The 23,112-nt window shown below is 43.2% G+C and overlaps 1 protein-coding gene across 1 annotated transcript in view; it reads right to left on the bottom strand.

The window, feature by feature from the left end:
• si:ch1073-396h14.1 (disintegrin and metalloproteinase domain-containing protein 10) overlaps nucleotides 1-23,112 on the bottom strand; it is a 66,197-nt gene that overhangs the window by 4,077 nt on the left and 39,008 nt on the right. Inside the window, exons 7-14 of the mRNA XM_020479771.2 lie at nucleotides 22,649-22,741; nucleotides 22,220-22,388; nucleotides 13,397-13,560; nucleotides 7,621-7,792; nucleotides 5,906-6,050; nucleotides 4,615-4,798; nucleotides 3,908-4,007; nucleotides 1,805-2,034 (exon numbers count right to left, since the gene is read on the bottom strand). Of these exons, the coding sequence (XP_020335360.1) occupies nucleotides 1,805-2,034; nucleotides 3,908-4,007; nucleotides 4,615-4,798; nucleotides 5,906-6,050; nucleotides 7,621-7,792; nucleotides 13,397-13,560; nucleotides 22,220-22,388; nucleotides 22,649-22,741 (1,257 nt within the window). The remainder of the gene's footprint in view (nucleotides 1-1,804; nucleotides 2,035-3,907; nucleotides 4,008-4,614; nucleotides 4,799-5,905; nucleotides 6,051-7,620; nucleotides 7,793-13,396; nucleotides 13,561-22,219; nucleotides 22,389-22,648; nucleotides 22,742-23,112) is intronic.

Here is a 23,112-nt window from a genome sequence, read left to right as displayed (position 1 = left end):
TAATTCACATTGACTTGGCGTGTTCTGTTCTTCAAGAAGCCATTTGTTACAGGATTTTAGTCAGCTAGAATTCGTTATGTGTCACACTCATTTGGATGGAACCAATGGGTATGCAGTAGCCGATTCATCTGTGGTATGGAAACACTACTATTGCCATTTCACAGCCTAAAAACCATTAACTGGCATGGCTCCCAAACCAATTGTGTGAGCGGTAAATCTAAGCACTAGTAGGTGTCACCATCTCACTAACTCAACATGACGCACCTGAACAGATCTTTTAAATCCCTGAGGGCATTCCTGATTCGCTGCGCTTTCTAGCGAGACCAAAGCTCAAAGCCAACTGAGGCTGGAACATCTGAACGAAGAACATCAACAGAGGAAGCTTTCTATTGTCGTGGCCTAGTTTTGAGAATGTTTTGAGAATGACGCAAGTATTAGATTCCACCAAGTTTGCTGCTTCAGTGTATTTTTTGTTGTTGTCAGATGTTACTATGGAATACTGAAGTACAATTACAAGCATTTCATACGTGTCAAAGGCTTTTATTGACAATTACATCAAGTTGATGCAGAGTCAATATTTGCAGTGTTGACCCTTCTTTTTCAAGACCTCTGCAATCCCTGGCATGCTGTCAATTAACTTCTGGGCTGATGGCAGCCCATTCTTGCATAATAAATGCTTAAAGTTGATCAGAATTTATGGGTTTCTGTTTGTCCACCCGCCTCTTGAGGATTGACCACAAGTTCTCAATGGGATTAAGGTCTGGGGTGTTTCCTGGCCATGGACCCAAAATATCAATGTTTTTTTTCCCCGAGCCACTTAGTTATCACTTTTGCCTTATGGCAATTATGGCAATTATTAGTCACCAAACTGTTCCTGGATGGTTGGGAGAAGTTGCTCTCGGAGGATGTGTTGGTACCATTCTTTATTCATGGCTGTGTTCTTAGGCAAAAATGTCAGTGAGCCCACTCCCTTGGCTGAGAAGCAACCCCACACATGAATGGTCTCAGGATGCTTTACTGTTGGCATGACACAGGACTAATGGTAGCGCTCACCTTGTCTTCTCCGGTCAAGCTTAATCCCAGATGCCCCAAACAATCAGAAAGGGGATTCATCAGAGAAAATGACTTTACCGCAGTCCTCAGCAGTCCAATCCCTGTACCTTTTGCAGAATATCAGTCTGTCCCTGATGTTTTTCCTGGAGAGAAGTGACTTCTTTGCTGCCCTTCTTGACACCAGGCTATCCTCCAAACGTCTTCGCCTCACTGTGCGTGCAGATGCACTCTCACCTGCCTGCTGCCATTCCTGAGCAAGCTCTGTACTGGTGGTGCCCCGATCCCGCAGCTGAATCAACTTTAGGAGACGGTCCTGGCGCTTGCTAGACTTTCTTGGGCGCCCTGAAGCCTTCTTCACAACAATTGAACCGCTCTCCTTGAAGTTCTTGATGATCCGATAAATGGTTGATTTAGGTGCAATCTTACTGGCAGCAATATCCTTGCCTGTGAAGCCCTTTTTGTGCAAAGCAATGATGACAGCACGTGTTTCCTTGCAGGTAACCATGATTGACAGAGGAAGAACAATGATTCTAAGCACCACCCTCCTTTTGAAGCTTCCAGTCTGTTATTCAAACTCAATCAGCATGACAGAGTGATTTCCAGCCTTGTCCTCGTCAACACTCGCACCTGTGTTAACGAGAAAATCACTGACATGATGTCAGCTGGTCCTTTTGTGGTAGGGTTGAAATGCAGTGGAAATGTTTTTAGATAGATAGACGACCCCCTAAAGCACAACAAACATATAACAAACCTTTATCCACTCAGCCAGGTCATCAAACTCATCCAGGTCTACCAGGTAGAGAAAGGAGTTCTTCAGCCTGGCGATTGGCCCGTCAGCGTCCAGGATGCGACACACCTGGAACATGTCGCAGTAGCCCTGCTTGGCTGAACACGGTGCCCCGGCAACCAAGGCTACACGCTTTCCCTGGAAATGCCTGGTCAAGACAGAGGATGTGGTGCTGGCGCAGGTTGCAGGCTTGTCTGAGGTGAAGAAATACAGTGAACATTTTGTTATAGATGAAATTATTGAGTTTACTGAGTGGAAAAGCACATGCACACATTTGTTAAATTGAACTTTTACACAGCACGTCAGATGTTCGAACAGAAGGATGTATTATGATGGGAACCTCAAAGCAAATGTTTTTTCCCCAATCATAAACACATTTTTTATTTTACTAGGCAAGTCAGTTAAGAACAAATTCTTATTTTCAATGACGGCCTAGGAGCAGTGGGTTAAACTGCCTGTTAACCCACGGCAGAACGACAGATTTGTACCTTGTCAGCTCAGGGATTTGAACTTGCAACCTTTCGGTAACTAGTCCAACTCTCTAATTACACTAGGCTACCCTGCCGCCCCATTCTCCAGATCTAAGCACATCAGAGGAAACGAGGGTGAGGGAGGAGAAGAGGGATTGTGCTGTCGTGTCTTTGGCTATGCCGGATTAAGTGATATGACATGCTATTCTATAAAATAATTTCTCCGTAATTAATATTACCTGATTGAGCTAATCATGTAAATGTAATTAACTAGAGAGTTGGGGCACCACAAAATAATATTTATAGAGCTGTTATCTTCCAAAGAAACTCTTAAAGACCTAGTAATATTTTACATCAATAGCAGTCAATATTAATCGTCACCTTAATTCAGTCTCATCTGAAAGTTGTAAATTCTTGGTTATCTTCACGAACCCTGGCTAACAAGTTGAATCAGCAATACAAAATTGGGTTTCATTATTTATTTACTAAATACCAACTAATCACACAGAATTACATATACACAGAATGAATCATACCTTGATTACAAATTACGTCAGAAAGGAAATGTCCCTAGCGGACAGAACAGATATGACAGCTGGTTACACAAAAGGAAAGGGCTGGGTTTGAGTGAAAGAGCGGGAAGACTGAGGACCAAAGGAAGAAGCTGTGCTATCGTAAATACAGTATTTTATGTAGTCTAAATTACCGCCCATTTGGAAAAGGAAAATGCAATAAATATTTACTCTGAGCTGCGCTTCGGTAGGTTGGTGGTAGATGGAAGGCCGTGTTGCCAAACTGACTCCTTTGTCCTTTGAAGAATGTCTCTGATGGTCAATTGGATACGTTGTAGTAACGTAGTTGTGTGATAGACGGGATACTCTGTCTGTTCCTTCCTAACCCTCATTTGCAGCTGCTGTTGCCAACTCAATGGCTAGGAGGTATCACTTCTGTAGTGAATAAGAGTTCAAAGTGCATACCATTCGCAACCAAAGCTCACGCTGATGTTGGCTTCGTTCTGCAGTTATTATCTGAACCATTCTGACATCAGACCGTCGTTCTCACGTCCTCGGAACAGGAGGTTACATTTTTGTCAAGGCTTTATATAGTAGAGGGAGAAGGGTGTGTCTGAAAAGTTTTATAACCCATGACTCTTCACAGGGGCGGGCCACTGATTGAGCAGAGCCCTAACCTTATGAAAACCCAAATCTCTCATTTGGAAGCTAAAATTACATTTCATCTCTTCACTAATAATTTTATATTCAAACATTTAAATTGAACAACAATTCCATGTGAATCCGATAACTCTGATGTGTAGACTTTCGACTGTAGAGTTTATGTCATCCTATCATTGAAGATAATTGTCCCAGATGACAACCAAACTGACATCATATTCATTAGTACCACCGCATATTTTCAATTGGTCAGATTACCAGAATATAGTTAATTTCCCCCCACCTTCTGATGTTCCCAGAATCTGTATGTTAACCAAGGGGTTTTCAAATTTCACATCAGTAGGGTAGAGAGAGGAAAAAGGGGGGAAGAGGTATTTTTGACTGTCATAAATCTACCCCCAGGCCAACGTCATGACAGTGCTTACCCGGCTGTTGACAGCACATGTGGCACTTTTCGTTTTTGGACTCTCCCAGACAGTCACACTGCTCCAGGCCGTACCTCACACACAGTGATTTAGCACAGTTCTGAGAAATAGAGGGAGAAATGGAGAGAAAAAGATAGGGGAGTGAAGGAGGGAGAGAGAGAGATGGGGAAAGGATAGGGGAAGAGGAGGGGAAGGATAGAGAGAGAGAGGGAAAGAGGGATGGTGAAATAGAGGAGAGAGGGGAGAAGACATAAAGAGAATGGATGAGCTCTAGCCTGGATGAGCTCTAGTACATTATGGCCACCAGTGAAGTCTCACAGACAAAAATGCAGGACAGGCCTGCTCATTTCCACAAATCCTAAACATCTGTATTCAGTTAACTTGTTCCTTGCTCCAGGCAGCCTCAGAAATGTGTTCTGGTCCAAATCTTATATTTCAGGATTTATGCCCCCATAGAGAGCCATACATATGTAATTTACATTGAAACAGTTGAGCAATCTTCACATTCAGAACAACTTTCCAAACTCAGAACCCCATTTATCATCTGAATGGGTGAAAACATTGAGTAAATGTACTCAAGTTGGCAACCAAGGACAACAGATCCTGTGAAAGTGGATACTGTTGGCTTTGGAATGTCGTCGCAATGAGACAGTGGGTGCAATGGGTGAAAATGTTGAGTCATCGTCTGGCCCTCCTACGGTGCTCACCCCGTTGAGACACACCCGGGTGCCCAGACTGCATATGGTCATGTTGGCCTTGGCCACAGGCTCGGGGCAGATGGGGGAGAGACCAGAGCAAATACTCTCCAGCTGACAGTCTGACTCCTCCTCACAGCTGACCCCTGACGGTTTCAAGACACACGCTGGCCCACAGCACAGACCCTGACTGGGACTGAGGGGGGACAGACAGAAAGACAAACAGACAGATAGACAGAGAGACAGACAGACAGGCAGGTGGGCGGACGGACAGATATACAAAGAGAGACAATTACTGGGTGTATTGTGATTTACTGTTTTGTTTTTGAATGGTAAGATAGAGGTAATTATCCTCACAGCCACAACCACAACTCTGCTTTGACCGTGGCGGAGATCTTTGTGGGCTATACTCGGCCTTGTCTCAGGATGGTAAGTTGGTGGTTGAAGATATCCCTCTAGTGGTGTGGGGTCTGTGCTTTGGCAAAGTGGGTGGGGTTATATCCTTCCTGTTTGGCCCTGTCCGGGGGTATCATCGGATGGGGCCACAGTGTCTCCTGACCCCTCCTGTCTCCGCCTCCAGTATTTATGCTGCAGTAGTTTATGTGTCGGGGGCTAGGGTCAGTTTGTTATATCTGGAGTACTTCTCCTGTCTTATCCGGTGTCCTGTGTGAATTTAAGTATGCTCTCTCTAATTCTCTCTTTCTATCTTTCTTTCTTTGTCTCTCTCGGAGGACCTGAGCACTAGGACCATGCCTCAGGACTACCTGACATGATGACTCCTTGCTGTCCCCAGTCCACCTGGCCATGCTGCTGCTCCAGTTTCAACTGTTCTGCCTGCGGCTATGGAATCCTGACCGGACGTGCTACCTGTCCCAGACCTATTATTTGACCATGCTGGTCATTTATGAACATTTGAACATCTTGGCCATGTTCTGTTATAATCTCCATCCGGCACAGCCAGAAGAGGACTGGCCACCCCTCACAGCCTGGTTCCTCTCTAGGTTTCTTCCTAGGTTTTGGCCTTTCTAGGGAGTTTTTCCTAGCCAACGTGCTTCAACACCTGCATTGCTTGCTGTTTGGGGTTTTAGGCTGGGTTTCTGTACAGCACTTTGAGATATCAGCTGATGTACGAAGGGCTATATAAATACATTTGATTTGATTTGACAAAAATGTTCCATGGGTGATGTTATGTAACTTTATATAGAAATTACCCATAGAAACAGATCTAGAGTCAGCAAATTGCAAAGGGACAATTTTAATCCTACTACTGATTTTAATTGCGAAACTTTGGAACCGAAGTTACCTGCACTTCTTGCTAGGTTTCAGGCGACACTGGATGCCCACAGATTCCTTGGCGCTGTGGCAGCAGAGGTCTGTCTCGTTGTGGCCCACATCACACTCCTCCCCCTCCTCCACGATCTGATTCCCACAGATGGGCTGATCACTGACTGACAGGACAGAACACATATAGCCACACACATTAGCTCATCTCAACACTGCTGACTCATGTAGATGTCCTGTGGTATCTTCATAAATGATTGGAATAAATCCGATCCAGAGAGAGAGAGAGAGATAGATACCCAGAGAGAGAGACACAGAGAGATACAGTACCTTCAGAAAGTATTCATACCATTTGACGTATTCCATATTTTGTTGTTACAGCCTGAAAAATAGAAATGGATTAAAACATTTTTTTTTATCCCACCAATCTACACACAATACCCCATAATGACAATGTAAAACACATTTTTATACATTTTTGCAAATGTATTGAAAATGAAATAAAGGTGTAAATACTCATGTAATTAGATATTTCTTTGAGTCAATACTTTGAAGTAGCACCTTTGGCAGCGATTACAGCTGTGAGTCTTTCTGTGTCTCTAGGAGCTTTCCACACCTGGATAGTGCAACATTCACCCATAATTCTTTCCAAAATTCTTCAAGCTCTGTCAAATTGGTTGTTGATCATTGCTAGACAACCATTTTCAGGTCTTGCCATAGATTTTCAAGTAGATTTAAGTCAAAACTGTAACTCGGCTTTGTCTTCTTGGTAAGCAACTCCAGTGTAGATTTGGCCTTGTGTTTAAGGTTATTGTCATGCTGAAAGGGGAATTCATCTTCCATTGTCTGGTGATACTTGTTGCCTTGTTGCAAACAGGATGCATGTTTTGGAATACTTTTATTCTGTACAGGCTTCCTTCTTTTCACTCTATTAGTTAGGTTAGTATTGTGGAGTAACTATAATGTTGTTGATCCATCCTCAGTTTTGTCCTATCACAGCCATTAAACTCTGTAACTGTTTTAAAGTCACCATTGACCTCATGGTGAAATCCCTGAGCCGTTTCCTTCCTCTCCGGCAACTGAGTTAGGAACAACGCCTGTATCTTTGTAGTGACTGGGTGTATTGATACACCATCCAACGTGTAATTATAATAACCATGCTCAAAGGGATAATAAATGTCTGCTTTTTATGTTTACCCATCTACCAATAGGGGCCCTTCTTTGTTAGGCATTGGAAACCTCCCTGGTCTTTGTGGTTGAATCTGTGTTGACAAATGCATTGCTCGACTGAGGGACCTTAAAGATAATTGTATGTGTGGGGTAAAGAGATGAGGTAGTTATTCAAAAATCACGTTTAACACTATTATTGCGGACATAGTGAGTACATGCAATTTACTATGTGATTATGTGATTTTTACTCCTGAACTTATTTAGGCATGCCATAACAAAGTGGTTGAATACTTTTGACTTAAGCTTTTCATTTTAAAATAATTTGTAAACATTTTGAAAAACATTATTCCACTTTGACATCATCAGGTATTGTGTGTAGGGAAGTGACAAAAAAAATCAACATTTAATCAATTAAATTCAGGCTTTCACACAACAAAATGTGGAAAAAGTAAATGGGTTTGAATACTTTCTGAAGGCACTGTAGAGAAACAGAACACTACATACTATTGATGTCCTCTTTTCCACAGAGGAGGTCTGGTTTGTTTAGACCTACATGTAGAGCCTCACCCACAAAGCAGTCATCCTTCTTGACTTTCAGGACTCGGCTGATATGCTTGATGCTGCAGGGAGAGAACTTATCGTTGTTCTCCCGGACCTCATTGGTAGCGTGAGGGAACATCAAGAACCTGCCTTTCCCTCCAGAAGAACCCAGGTCCCCACAATCCAAACCTTCATCATGCTGAGAAGCAAATACAACACAGAACATAAAGGTTCTACTTCACAGTAGAATGAGCTCAAGAAGTTTTGTCTCCTTCTAGTACAAGATTATGGACATTGGGGCCCTCATATTCAAACATATTTATGTCAAATTCAATAATTTTCACCAGATGAAAAGGAAGTTATTACTGAACATCCTTTTTCATTAATAGTAAAACTATTGGAGGGATTTGTATGGGGTGATTCTGAGAAAACAACTACTGAACTCATTGTTGTTACGTTCTGACCTTAGTTCTTTTATTATGTCTTTGTTTTAGTATGGTCAGGGCGTGAGTTGGGTGGGTTGTCTATGTTCCGTTTTCTATGTTGTGTTTGCGTTTGGCCTGGTATGGTTCTCAATCAGAGGTAGGTGTTGTTAGTTGTCTCTGATTGAGAATCATACTTAGGTAGCCTTTTCCCACTTGTGTTTCGTGGGTGTTTGTTTTCTGTCTCTGTGTCTTCACCAGACAGAACTGTTTCGTTTTCGTTCGTTCTCCTTGTTATTTTGTTTTTGGTGTTCAATGTTAATAAATTATCAACATGGACACGTACCACGCTGCATATTGGTCCGATCCTTCATACTCCTCGTCAGAGGAAGACGAATATCGGTTCAATTGTAAAATAGTAAGAACAAATGATTATTTATAATGAGGGTTTGGCCTACCCTGGCCAAACCCTAACCCGGATGACGCTGGGCCAATTGTGCACCACACTATGGGACTCCCAACCACGGCCGGTTGTGATACAGCCTGAAATCAAACCAGGGTCTGTAGTGATGCCTCTAGCACTGAGATGCAGTGCCTTTGACAGCTGCGCCACTCGGGAGCCCCCAAGATGTATCCTTTATTTAACCTGGCAAGTCAGTTAAGTCAGTTATTTACAATGACGGCCTAGGAACAGTGGGTTAACTGCCTTGTTTAGGGGCAGAAAGACAGATTTTTACCTTGTCAGCTCGGGGATTCGATCACAGCCTTAAGACTAAAAATGACTCTCTTTATTGCTGGATACAAACGCTTGTTAACTTAAATGAAGGTCATTTTAAGAGAGAAACAAAAGTGCTGTGTCACTGTTGGCCATGGTTCTGGAAGAGGAATACAATGTTCTCATAACAAACGACACACCCAGGACAGCACATATAGATACAGCCTTGAGGCCTTCTCTGAATCTCTCCAAGACCCACTTTCTCTGATTATCTACCAGAACAAATGACGAGGTCCGATCGTTCATGTGTTTAAATCTGCTGTTGAGATGTTAATATGGACTGGGATTGTAATCACTTAGAACAGTTTAAGGGGCAAATAAACTATGTGTAGACAAATGACTGAGGCCCGTTTGTTAGGTTATTCTCTCACTCTTCCCTCTCTCTTCCCTCTATCTCTTGGAGGGCCATGCTGTCACATTAAGGATAGCAAGAGGGTTTCCAGACACTATGGGACTATGGGAGAGAATATCATTACCAAAGTAGGCCAAAGGCCTGGCCCCCTCTCTCCCCTCAGACCCCTTACCTCCCCTTCCCCCTCATCATACATCTCAGGTGAAGCAGGCCCTCTGATCTCTCTGTGCCCTATCCCATCCTCCATCTGGAAACAATGAGGCATGCCTGTCAGTGGACCCGGGGTACTGCACCGTTCAGCCAAGAACCTGCTGGATTTATAAAAGGGCCACAGACCGACATGCTGTAGCAGAACGAATCTGTGCAGGAACGCCTGGAAAGAATCCATTGCTGCCTATGGAAGTGTGAATAACATCTCTGTGGGAGCAGGGTATAGGGAGGGGGATGGAATGTTGGCATTTGAGGCCGTGGGAGAAAGGTCGTAGATGGTGCTGCTGGTGGTTATGGAGGGAAAGTGGGTGTGTGGGGGGGTTTCTGTAAGGGGTACCAATAATGGGTGGCAGGTAGCCTATCAGTTAAGATAAGAGCATTGAGCCAGTAACCAAAATCACCGAGCCGATTAGGTGAAACATGTGCCCTTGAGCAATGCACTTAACTCTACTTGCTCCTGTAAGTCGCTCTGGATAAGAACATCTGCAAAATTACTAAAATGTACAAATGTAATGTTCTGCAAACAACACTTTTGGTGAGGGAGAAAATGTAAAAAATATAATATGTAAGCTAGTGAGTGAGCATGTGCCAAGACTTTATAACATACAGTGCATTCAGAAAGTATTCAGACCCCTTGACATTTTGTTATTTTGCACCTTTGGCAGCGATTACAGCCTTGATTCATGTGTGCTTAGGGTTGGTGTCCTGTTGGAAGGTGAACCTTCGCCCCAGTTTGAGGTCCTGAGCACTCTGGAGCAGGTTTTCATCAAGGATCTCTCTGTACATTGCTCCTTTCATCTTTCCCTCGATCCTGACTAGTCTCCCAGTCCCTGCCACTGAAAAAGCTCCCCACAGCATGATGCTGTCACCACCATCCTTCTCCGTAGGGATGGTGCCAGGTTTCCTCCAGACGTGACGTTTGACATTCAGGCTAAATAGTTCAATCTTGGTTTCATCCAACCAGAGAATCTTGTTTCTCATGGTTGGCAAGTCCTTTAGGTGCCTTTTGGCAAACTCCAAGCGGGCTGTCATGTGCTTTTTGCTGAGGAGTGGCTTCCGTCTGGGCACTATACCATAAAGGCCTGATTGGTGGAGTGCTGCAGAGATGGTTGTCCTTCTGGAAGGTTCTCCCATCTCCACAGAGGAACTCTGGAGCTCTGTCAGTGACCATCTGGTTTTGGTCACCTCCCTGACCAAGGTCCTTCTCCCCCAATAGCTCAGATTGGCTGGGAAGAGTCTTGTTGGTTCCAAACTTCTTCCATTTTAGAAGGATGGAGCCACTGTGTTCCCCAGATCTGTGCCTTGACACAATCCTGTCTCGGAGCACTAGGACATTTCCTTCGACCTCATAGCTTGGTTTTTGTTCTGACATGCATAAATGTGTAAAAACCTGCTTTCGCTTCGTCATTATGGGGTATTGTGTGTAGATTAATTGTTATTAAATCTATTTTAGAATTAGGCTACAACGTAACACAAATACTTTCCAAATGCACTAATCATTAGTAATGCTGAGCGATTAGTGCTTTTAGAGATTGGTTCGATTAATAAAAATCAATCACGGATTTCAGTTTAGATTTGTTTTTTTTATACATTTTTACACATTTTTTTATACATTGAATGCACTAGGCATTCTGTGGGTTGAATGCTGTAACAACACAGAATAAAACAATGAATAAAAGTCCCATGATGGTAGTGACTGAACATTACTGCTTATCACTTGTTAACCATCATTTATTCACATGACTTTACTTTCATTCTTTTTATTAAGTTGTTGTGTATATTCTGTCTGCGGCTTATTCTGTCTGACAAAATCACAATTTTAGTAGCAAATAAGGCAAAGTTTTTTGACTGCTGAATACCAACTATCAATCACTTAGGTCATTTATTTTTAGGTAGAGATACAGTACCTTGGGAAGCTACTGCTCACTGTCCATCTATCCCTCTACATCTCTCATCCTTCTGTATCTTTTATGTAGCAGGCTAAAAGAAACACACAGACTGGACAAGTAGGTTTGCAATGGATTATGGTCATTGTAATTAATTACTACGTTTTCTGCTCTAAACTATGTAGAATATTGGCCTGTTGGAAATTACTGTCACGCCCTGACCATAGAGAGCCCTTGGTTCTCTATGGTGTAGTAGGTCAGGGCGTGACTAGGGGGTGTTCTAGTATGTATATTTCTATGTTGGTGCTAATATGGTTCCCAATTAGAGGCAGCTGTTTATCGTTGCCTCTGATTAAGGATCATATTTAGGTAGCCATTTCCCCACCTGTGTTGGGTGGGATATTGTTTATGTGTAGTTGTCTGTGTGCACACGTCATGATTTCACGGTTTGTTGTTCCTTTATTGTTTTGTTTTATGGAGATGAAAAATATGTGGAACTATACTCATGCTGCGCCTTGGTCCGCTCACTACGACGTTCGTGACAATTACAACTCCCTTTTACATTTCACAGTATGGGCTTGAGCTAATTTATCTCTACAGAAACTGCACAATGTGCGCATAGAGCTCACATTTAAAAAAACGAATGAAATGAAATTAAGATAATTAAAATAAATAATAATAAGGTCAATTACATAGGTAAATTAGTTGTTTAAAAACAAAACAAATGCCCATATTTTGGTTAATCGCTCAACACTATACATTAGTCAATAAAGACCAACTTTTATAACATCGGCAGCAGTGAAGTGGATCATTTGCTGATTACTTCAGGAATAATGTAAACAGCCAAGTAGCGTTAAGTGTGCTCAATACGTGGGAAATGCGGAACGGACAGATCATTGAGATTGGTCATACTGCATATACACACTCACAACAAATCCTGTTTTACCAAAGGCCAGGGCAGGAAGGTCTTCCTTACAAAAACATTTTTTTTTTAAACCGCGTGGTTTTTGGACAAGTGTGAAATTTCACGTTAACTTTTGACGTGTTTTTCCTTCACGTTTATTTTCACAAATGTCTGATCTCCCATCCAGGGATTGACCAGGACCTACCCTGCTAAGCTTCAGAAGAAAACCAGCAGTAGGATATAGGGTGCTATGTTGCTGGAATTAATACACTAAAACTTGCAAATGAAAGGGTAACATAACCAAAGATAGGGAAAATTGCAGGAAAGAAGGAGGCGTTTATTTAATTATGCTATCATAAACATTTTTAAAAAGCACTGAAAACTATTTTTTTGTATCCATTTACAATTAATTTGCGCTTGCATTGTAAAATCACAGCTAGTTATGATACAACCTGGATTCGAACCAGGGCGTCTGTAGTGACGCCTCTAGCACTGAGATGATGGATGAGGCTGGAGAAATGCAACCAATCTCAAATCAATAGACTACACTATGGATGCAAGGAGACGATGCCATCCATTATATACTAATTATAGTTTTAACCATGGTTATAAGGCTATACAATGTTTGTATACATTTACTTTGTTTACAAACATTGGCGTAAATGTGGAGTTTTCTTTCATGTGAAACTGCAGATTTGAATTTCACATGTAAAAATCTAATCTGCAGTTTCATAAATGAAAACTTTCACACGTGACAAAGCAATTCCACATGTGAAAGTGAGATTTTCACATGTGGAGGTTTCTTACATGTGAACCTGCAAATTATATTTTCACATGTGATTGATTTTCATATGAGAACCTACAATTCCACATGTGAAAGCTAGATTTTTTTTACCATGTGAAACGGCATATCTGATTCTCAGATATGAAAGTCTTAACATGTAAAACTGCAAAAACATGAAACCATATTATTCTCCTCACATGTGAAAACTTAAGCTCAACATGTGAAAACAGCTATTTCACATACTGTCTGAACATAAGAATGCCTTTGAGCACAGGGGTTCAAATCCTGCAACGAATTAATGCAGAGAGCTGCAACACGACCGGTACAACAAAAAAGGTAATGTGATGAAATGACATGTATCAGTAAAATAACACCAAATATCAGTAAAATAACAAGTAAAGGAAAGTGCTAGGACTCCAATGGGGGTAAAACATTAAGGATAGCCAAGGGTGATACTGTCCAGAACTCACAGGGGCGCCCAGGCTGTGGCCCAGTTCATGGGCCAGGGTGAGCTGAACGTGTTGGGGGGGCAGGTACTGGCCGTAGTTCTGCAGCGTGATCAGGCCCGTGTTCAGACTGGCGTTGCTACCATCCCGCATGAGAGTGTGTCGCGAACAAATCCCTCCCCAGTTCCCTGAAATATAAGGGAAAAGTAAGGAGAGTAAAGATAAGGTATGAATAGGGTCTAGACTTGATACTATCATTTAGGTGAAAGGGCAATTTCCTTGGCAGAATGTGTACAGTAGACAACATGTTCAGCGCAGTAGAAATAAAGCGTGAGAAACCTCAGCTGCACTGGGTTGCTTAAAGTCATGAATGTGTTAGTTGTTACTAATGTGCCATTTCTACTGTAATAGCTGTGTTATGGCTGTCCACCCTTCACTATATTGCTTACAGTATAGGTTGCATACGTGACCTTGACCTTTCTCTTTAACACCACAGGTTGAGGTTGTCCCCAGCCCCCTAAATATCAATGAAAGTATGGACAGTATGGACGTTTATCATATATGCACAGTCACTTTAACTATACATTCATGTACATATGTACATACTACCTCAATTGGCCTGACCAACCAGTGCTCTCGCACATTGGCTAACCGGGCTATCTGCATTGAGTTCCGCCACCCACCACCCTCCACCCGCCAACCCCTCTTTACGCTACTGCTACTCTCTGTTCATCATATATGCATAGTCACTTTCACCATATCTACATGTACGTACCACCTCAATCAGCCTGACTAACCAGTGTCTGTATGTAGCCTCGCTACTTTTATAGCCTCGCTACTGTTTTTCACTGTCTTTTTATTGTTGTTTTTATTTCTTTACTGACCTATTGTTCACTTAATACCTTTTTGCACTATTGGTTAGAGCCTGTAAGTAAGTATTTCACTGTATGGTCTGCCTACACCTGTTGTATTCAGCGCACGTGACAAATAAACATTCATTTGATTTGATTTGACAGGCCAGAAGGCAGGCTAAGTTCTCACTGGGGCAGATAAAAGCCTCACGGCCAGATGGGTCTGTGTATCGGTGACTTGCCTTAACTTGTTGGCTTATATAATGCTCCTGCACTGCATGCGATCCCACCGGCCACCAATTACAAACAGCTGGCCTTTTCCTCACAGAATGCAGTACTGTGACATCATCTTTCAGCTAGCCCACCACTCATTTCAAAGAGGCACGTTTTGTTACAGTATGTGGATCGTAGAAAAGCTTTGGGCATGGAACTGACATGGGCTATAGGAGTTGGGAGTTTACCTTGGCTTTAAAAATATATATTTTTTTTGTTTATTTTATTTTTTCAATGTAACCTTTATTTAACTAGGCTTGGCTTCACAGTAGGCACTAGATATATTTGGAAAGGGGCACAGCCACTATTGCCACAAGCAAAGGATATTTGCTAGAGGTGGTTATATTGAGCGAAGGACAACACTTATGTCCAATTCTATTGTTCCCCAGGCAATATAACCACCTCTAGTAATACATCTCCCACTACTACTACTACTACTACTACTACACTACTACTACATTACCATTATAGTCATATACACTGAGTGTATAAAACATTAGGAACACCTGCTCTTTCCATGACATAGACTGACCAGGTGAATCCAGGTGAAAACTATGATCCCTTATTGATGTCACCTAAATCCACTTCAATAAGTGTGGGTGAAGGGGAGGAGACAGGGTTTTTCATTCTTAGGGATAGCCCCCTTTTTCCATTTTCGCCTAAAATGACATACCCAAATCGAACTGCCTGTAGCTCAAGCCCTGAAGCAAGGATATGCATATTCTTGGTACCATTTGAAAGGAAACACTTTGAAGTTCGTGTAAATGTGAATTGAATGTAGGAGAATATAACACAATAGATCTGGTAGAAGAAAATACAAAGAAAAAAACAACCAGTTTTTTTCTACCACCATCTTTGAAATGCAACAGAAAGGTCCCAGTTCCAGCCATCACTCGGAAATTGTATGAAATTGTTTGGTGCACAAAAGGATAGTAATTGCCCATAATTCTGCACCTTTGGATAGTTGTACTTCCAATTTGGTCATCATATAATTTGCGTGAAGAGAAGGCGGAGAAAGGCGGAGAAAAAGGGTCCAGAGGGCGGGCTGCCTTCTGAGAATTCGTAGGAGATCGAATAAACTCCTACTGCCTTCCATTCTGATAGCAAACATGCACTTTTTGGAAAATAAAATGGACCACCTTTACTCCACACACAGAGACGCATGCAATGCTCTCCCTCGCCCTCCATTTGGAAAATCTGACCATAATTATATCCTCCTGATTCCTGCTTACAAGCAAAAATTAAAGAAGGAAGCAGTGACGCGATCAACAAAAAAGTGGTCAGATGAAGCAGATGCTCAGCTACAGGACTGTTTTTCTAGCACAGACTGGAATATGTTCTGTGATTCCTCCAATGACATTGAGGAGTACACCACATCAGTTATTGGCTTCATCAATAAGTGCATCGATGATGCCGTCCCCACAGTAACCGTACGAACATACCCCAACCAGAAGCCATGGATTACAAGCAACATCAACACTGAGCAGAAGGCTAGAGCTGCCTCTTTCAAGGAGCAGGACTCTAACCCGGAAGCTTATAAGAAATACCGCTATGCCCTCTGACGAACCACCAAACGGGCAAAGCGTCAATACAGGACTAAGATCGAATCGTACTACACCGGCTCTGATGCTCGTCGGGTGTTGCAGGGCTTGCAAACCATTACAGACTACAAAGGGATGTACAGCCGAGAGCTGCCCAGTGACACAAGGCTACCAGACAAGCTAAACTACTTCTATGCTCGCTTCGAGGCAAGTAACACTGAAACATGCATGAGAGCACCAGCTGTTCCGGAAGACCGTGTGATCACGCTCTCCTCAGCCGATGTGAGTAAGACCTTTAAACAGGTCAAACAGGTCAACATTCACAAGGCCGCAGGGCCAGATAGATTACCAGGACGTGTACTGCGAGCATGCGCTGACCAACTGGCAAGTGTCTTCACTGACATTTTCAATCTCTCCCTGTCCGAGTCTGTAATACCAACATGTTTCAAGCAGACCACCATAGTCCCTGTGCCCAAGAACACTAAAGCAACCTGCCTAAATGATTATCGACCCATAGCACTCACGCCTGTAGCCATGAAGTGCGTTGAAAGGCTGGTCATGGCTCACATCAACACCATTATCCCAGAAACCCTAGACCCACTCCAATATGCATACCGCCTTAACAGTTCCACAGATAATGCAATCTCTATTGTACTCCACACTTCCCTTTCCCACCTGGACAAAAGGAACACCTATGTAAGAATGCTATTCATTGACTACAGCTCTGCGTTCAACACCATAGTGCCCTCAAAGCTCATCAATAAGCTAAGGACCATGGGACTGTCCAACATGTCTCTGGACATACTACATACTGTCACAGTCATACTCTGGACCTAGTTTTGTCCCATGGAATAAATATTGTGGATCTTAATGTTTTTCCTCTTAATCCTGGACTATCGGACCACCATTCTATTACGTTTGCAATTGCAACAAATAATCTGCTCAGACCCCAACCAAGGAACATCAAAAGTCGTGCTATAAATTCACAGACAACACAAAGATTCCTTGATGTCCTTCCAGACTCCCTCTGTCTACCCAAGGACGCCAGAGGACAAAAATCAGTTAACCACGTAACTGAGGAACTCAATCAAACCTTGCGCAATACCCTAGATGCAGTTGCACCCCTAAAAACTAAAAGCATTTGTCATAAGAAACTAGCTCCCTGGTATACAGAAAATACCCGAGCTCTGAAGCAAGCTTCCAGAAAATTGGAACGGAAATGGCGCCACACCAAACTGGAAGTCTTCCGACTAGCTTGGAAAGACAGTACCGTGCAATATCGAAGAGCCCTTACTGCTGCTCGATCATCCTATTTTTCCAACTTAATTGAGGAAAATAAGAACAATCTGAAATTCCTTTTAGATACTGTTGCAAAGCTAACTAAAAAGCAGCATTCCCCAAGAGAGGATGGCTTTCACTTCAGCAGGAATAAATTCATGAACTTCTTTGAGGAAAAGACCATGATTATTAGAAAGCAAATTACGGACTCTTCTTTAAATCTGCGTATTCCTTCAAAGCTCAGTTGTCCTGAGTCTGCACAACTCTGCCAGGACCTAGGATCAAGAGAGACACTCAAGTGTTTTAGTACTATATCTCTTGACACAATGATGAAAATAATCATGGCCTCTAAACCTTCAAGCTGCATACTGGACCCTATTCCAACTAAACTTCTGAAAGAGCTGCTTCCTGTGCTTGGCCCTCCTATGTTGAACATAATAAACGCCTCTCTATCCACCGGATGTGTACCAAACTCACTAAAAGTGGCAGTAATAAAGCCTCTCTTGAAAAAGCCAAACCTTGACCCAGAAAATATAAAAAACTATCGGCCTATATCGAATCTTCCATTCCTCTCAAAAATTTTAGAAAAGGCTGTTGTGCAGCCTTCCTGAGGACAAACAATGTATACGAAATGCTTCAGTCTGGTTTGAGACCCCATCATAGCACTGAGAATGCACTTGTGAAGGTGGTCAATGATCTTTTAATGGCATCAGACCGAGGCTCTGCATCTGTCCTCGTGCTCCTAGACCTTAGTGCTGCTTTTGATACCATCGATCACCACATTCTTTTGGAGAGATTGGAAACCCAAATTGGTCTACACGGACAAGTTCTGGTCTGGTTTAGATCTTATCTGTCGGAAAGATATCAGTTTGTCTCTGTGAATGGTTTGTCCTCTGACAAATCAACTGTAAATGTCGGTGTTCCTCAAGGTTCCGTTTTAGGACCACTATTGTTTTCACTATATATTTTACCTCTTGGGGATGTCATTCGAAAACATGATGTTAACTTTCACTGCTATGCGGATGACACACAGCTGTACATTTCAATGAAACATGGTGAAGCCCCAAGATTGCCCTCGCTAGAAGCATGTGTTTCAGACATAAGGAAGTGGATGGCTGCAAACGTTCTACTTTTAAACCCGGACAAAACAGAGATGCTTGTTCTAGGTCCCAAGAAACAAAGAGATCTTCTGTTGAATCTGACAATTAATCTTAATGGTTGTACAGTCATCTGAAATAAAACTGTGAAGGACTTTGGTGTTACTCTGGACCCTGATCTCTCTTTTGAAGAACATATCAAGACTGTTTCAAGGACAGCTTTTTTCCATCTACGTAACATTGCAAAAATCAGAAACTTTCTGTCCAAAAATGATGCAGAAAAATGAATGCATTTGTCACTTCTAGGTTAGACTACTGCAATGCTCTACTTTCCGGCTACCCGGATAAAGCACTAAATAAACTTCAGTTAGTGCTAAATACGGCTGCTAGAATCCTGACTAGAACAAAAAAGATTTGATCATATTACTCCAGTGCTAGCCTCCCTACACTGGCTTCCTGTCAAGGCAAGGGCTGATTTCAAGGTTTTACTGCTAACCTACAAAGCATTACATGGGCTTGCTCCTACCCATCTCTCTGATTTGGTCCTGCCGTACATACCTACACGTACGCTACGGTCACGAGACGCAGGCCTCCTAATTGTCCCTAGAATTTCTAAGCAAACAGCTGGAGGCAGGGCTTTCTCCTATAGAGCTCCATTTTTATGGAATGGTCTACCTACCCATGTGAGAGACGCAAACTCGGTCTCAGCCTTTAAGTCTTTACTGAAGACTCATCTCTTCAGTGGGTCATATGATTGAGTGTAGTTTGGCCCAGGAGTGTGAAGGTGAACGGAAAGGCTCTGGAGCAACCAACCGCCCTTGCTGTCTCTGCCTGGCCGGTTCCCCTCTTTCCAATTGGATTTTCTGCCTCTAACCCTATTACAGGGGCTGAGTCACTGGCTTACTAGGGCTCTTTCATACCGTCCCTAGGAGGGGTGCGTCACTTGAGTGGGTTGAGTCACTGATGTGATCTTCCTGTCTGGGTTGGCGCCCCCCCTTGGGTTGTGCCGTGGCGGAGATCTTTGTGGGCAATACTCGGCTTTGTCTCAGGATGGTAAGTTAGTGGTTGAAGATATCCCTCTAGTGGTGTGGGGACTGTGCTTTGGCAAAGTGGGTGGGGTTATATCCTTCCTGTTTGGCCCTGTCTGGGGGTGTCATCGTATGGGGCCACAGTGTCTCCTGACCCCTCCTGTCTCAGCCTCCAGTATTTATGCTGCAGTAGATTGTGTCGGGGGCTAGGGTCAGTTTGTTATATCTGGAGTACTTCTCCTGTCCTATCCGTGTCCTGTGTGAATTTAAGTATGCTCTCTCTAATTCTCTCTTTCTCTCTTTCTTTCTCTCTCTCTCGGAGGACCTGAGCCCTAGGACCATGCCTCAGGACTACCTGACATGATGACTCCTTGCTGTCCCCATTCCACCTGGCAGTGCTGCTGCTCCAGTTTCAACTCTTCTGCCTTATTATTATTGGACCATGCTGGTCACTTATGAACATTTGAACATCTTGGCCATGTTCTGTTATAATCTCCACCCGGCACAGCCAGAAGAGGACTGGCCACCCCACATAGCCTGGTTCCTCTCTAGGTTTCTTCCTAGGTTTTGGCCTTTCTAGGGAGTTTTTCCTAGACACCGTGCTTCTACACCTGCATTGCTTGCTGTTTGGGGTTTTAGGCTGGGTTTCTGTACAGCACTTTGAGATATCAGCTGATGTACGAAGGGCTATATAAATACATTTGATTTGATTTTTGACTAAACACCTCCCTCTGCAACTGGATCCTGGACTTCCTGACGGGCCGCCCCCAGGTAGTAAGGGTAGGTAACAACACAGCTGCCACACTGATCCTCAACACAGGGGCTCCTCAGGGGTGTGTGCTCTGTCCCCTCCTGTACTCCCTGTTCACTCATGACTGCACGGCCAGGGCACAACTCCAACACCATCATTAAGTTTACCGATGACACAACAGTGGTAGGCCTGATCACCGACAACGAAGAAACAGCCTATAGGAAGGAGGTCAGAGACCTGGCTGGGTGGTTCCAGAACAACAACCTCTTGCTCAACATGATCAAGACAAAGGAGATGATTGTAGACTACAGGAAAAAGAGGACCAGGCATGCCCCCATTCTCATCAACGGGGCTGTAGTGGAGCAGGTTGAGAGCTTCAAGTTTCTTAGTGTCCACATCATCAACAAACTAACATGGTCCAATCACACCAAGACAGTCGTGAAGAGGGCACGACAAAACCTATTCCCCCTCAGGAGACTGAAAAGATTTGGCATGGGGTCCACAGATCCTCAAAAAGTTCTACAGCTGCACCATTGAGAGCATCTTGACTGGTTGCATCACTGTCTGGTATGGCAACTGCTCGGCCTCCAACTGCAAAGCGCTACAGTGGGTAGTGCGTACAGCCCAGTACATCACTGGGGCAAAGCTTCCTGCCACCCAGGACCTCTGTACCAGGCGGTGTCAGAGGCAGGCCCTAAAAATTGTCAAAGTCTCCAGCCACCCTAATTATAGACTGTTCTCTCTGCTACCGCACAGCTAGCGATACCGGAGGCTTCTAAACAGCTTCTACCCCCAAGCCATAAGACTCCTGAACATCTAATCAAATGGCTACTCAGACTATTTGCACCCCGCTGCTACCTGTTGTTATCATCTATGCATAGTCACTTTAATAACTCTACCTACATGTACATATTACCTCGACTAACCGGTGCCCCCGCACATTGACTCTGTACCGGTACCCCCCTGTATATAGTCTCGCTATTGTTATTTTACTGCTGCTCGTTAATTACGTGTTACTTTTATTTCTTATTCTTATTGTATTCGGCACATGTGACTAATACAATTTGATTTGATGTGATGATTTAGTGACTGCAAAGAAAATTACTTGCAGTCACTAAATCATGATGATCAAAATGTATCTACTGGGATTTTTAAAAGACAGGCTCACTTTCTGTTTTGTCTGCTTGGAGATAAGTATGGGTGTGTTAATCTTTTTGCAAGCACATTTTTTACTGTATAATATAGTTTTGATTAATGTTTTAAGAAGGCAACTACAATTACTGTTTGCAAAAGGCCACAGAGTTCTGTGTCTTGTGGACACAGTCCTTCTACAGTCATGTGAGTCTGATTTCAGTCTGGTGCAAGGCAGTGTGGTTGTGTGTGTGTGTGTGTGTGTGTGTGTGTGTGTGTGTGTGTGTGTGTGTGTGTGTGTGTGTGTGTGTGTGTGTGTGTGTGTGTGTGTGTGTGTGTGTGTGTGTGTGTGTGTGGGAGAGAGGAGGTCGCAAAGGATGCATGAAAGTCTCTCTCTCACGCCCCTCTGATCAGCCAATCAAAGGCGGCCCAGCTAACAATGTGATGGAAACACCCAAGGTGCTCCACCCCCTGTGGGAACAGGTCCCCCCTTCCTCACATACAACAATAATAAAACAGAGAAGGCTTTGTCACATTGTCCTTAGAATGGCAGCACTGTGTGTTTCATTGATGACATTCCTGAGGTGTTCTGCAAAGATTATTTGTTTCCGTAAAACACTTTACCCACAAAACCTGGGGTATTTAAACAGGTTAAGTTAGGTCAAATAAGACGCATATCAGATGTGGAAAGGTCAGATGAGATTTTGGCTTCTAGAGAAGACATTGGACATGCAACTTTAATTGGAGATGCGGCTGTGATTGAGGAGCAGTCAAAATTCAGGAATGTGTGGGTTTGTATGTGTGTGTAATGCGGTAGTGTTTAGGAGGGCAGCGGGGCTGTTTTTATGCTTGTGTCCGTGTGTGTGTCTCTATTGCTTTCCAGACCCTGCCTCTCACCTGTCTTGCCCTCCCATGCCAGCCCCAGCACTCCACTGTAGTCCCTGTTGGTCAGCAGGTAGGACAGACAGTAGTTTCCCCAGTTACTCTCAGAGAACAGACTGAGCAGCTTCTCTGGGCCGAGGAAGGGCCGATTCAGGGGGTTGGTCTCATCCTCCTCTCTCATGACCTATAGGAGACACATTGGCAGCACCTGAGGATGCTGCATTATTTCTATAATAGCTCTTCCCAAAATCACCCATAAAGGAGCCTTTGAGTCCAAGAAGGAGAGAAAGGGAAAACATAACTAGTTTGTGAATTGCACATATCAAGTTGCTAGCTTAGCTTCATTAATTTAGGAGTAATCATACTGTAGTATCAGCACATCTAAAGTGGATAAGCCTTGAAACACAGAACATTGCAGCCATTGTGAATGAGTGGAGTTCTTACACTGAGTGATTTCACTTTGAAGTTGATTAGCTTGAGACCGTCAAAGTCGGCCTTGTCATAAATATCATTCACCGCTCTCACGTAGGAGGCAACCTAGGACAGGAGGACACAGAGACAAAAGATGGAGAAGATTCTCATAAAACAGCTCATGGTGTTATATACACTGCTTCTCTATAGAGGACATTCTACTTCGCTGCTTATGGAGAGTCATTGCAGAACAGTGAATATGGCATTAATACAATTCATAATCTACTCCACAAAGCTATTTAATCCACTGTATTTTCAGCATGGGTGGGAGACTGGTGACATTGTACCCTGCATACCTTACACATGCAAACCAGTCACATGCTAACCAGTTCCTACAGAACATAGTATAGAATCCCTTTTCTTCTGCAAACAACAACGACGCACAGGGTGAACTTTCCATAAATATTTATGCTTCGGAGTGAGGAAACAGCAGCCTT

This window comes from Oncorhynchus kisutch, linkage group LG4, assembly GCF_002021735.2.
Source record: "Oncorhynchus kisutch isolate 150728-3 linkage group LG4, Okis_V2, whole genome shotgun sequence".
NCBI lineage: Eukaryota > Metazoa > Chordata > Actinopteri > Salmoniformes > Salmonidae > Oncorhynchus > Oncorhynchus kisutch.
This window is presented reverse-complemented; position numbering and strand designations above follow the sequence as displayed.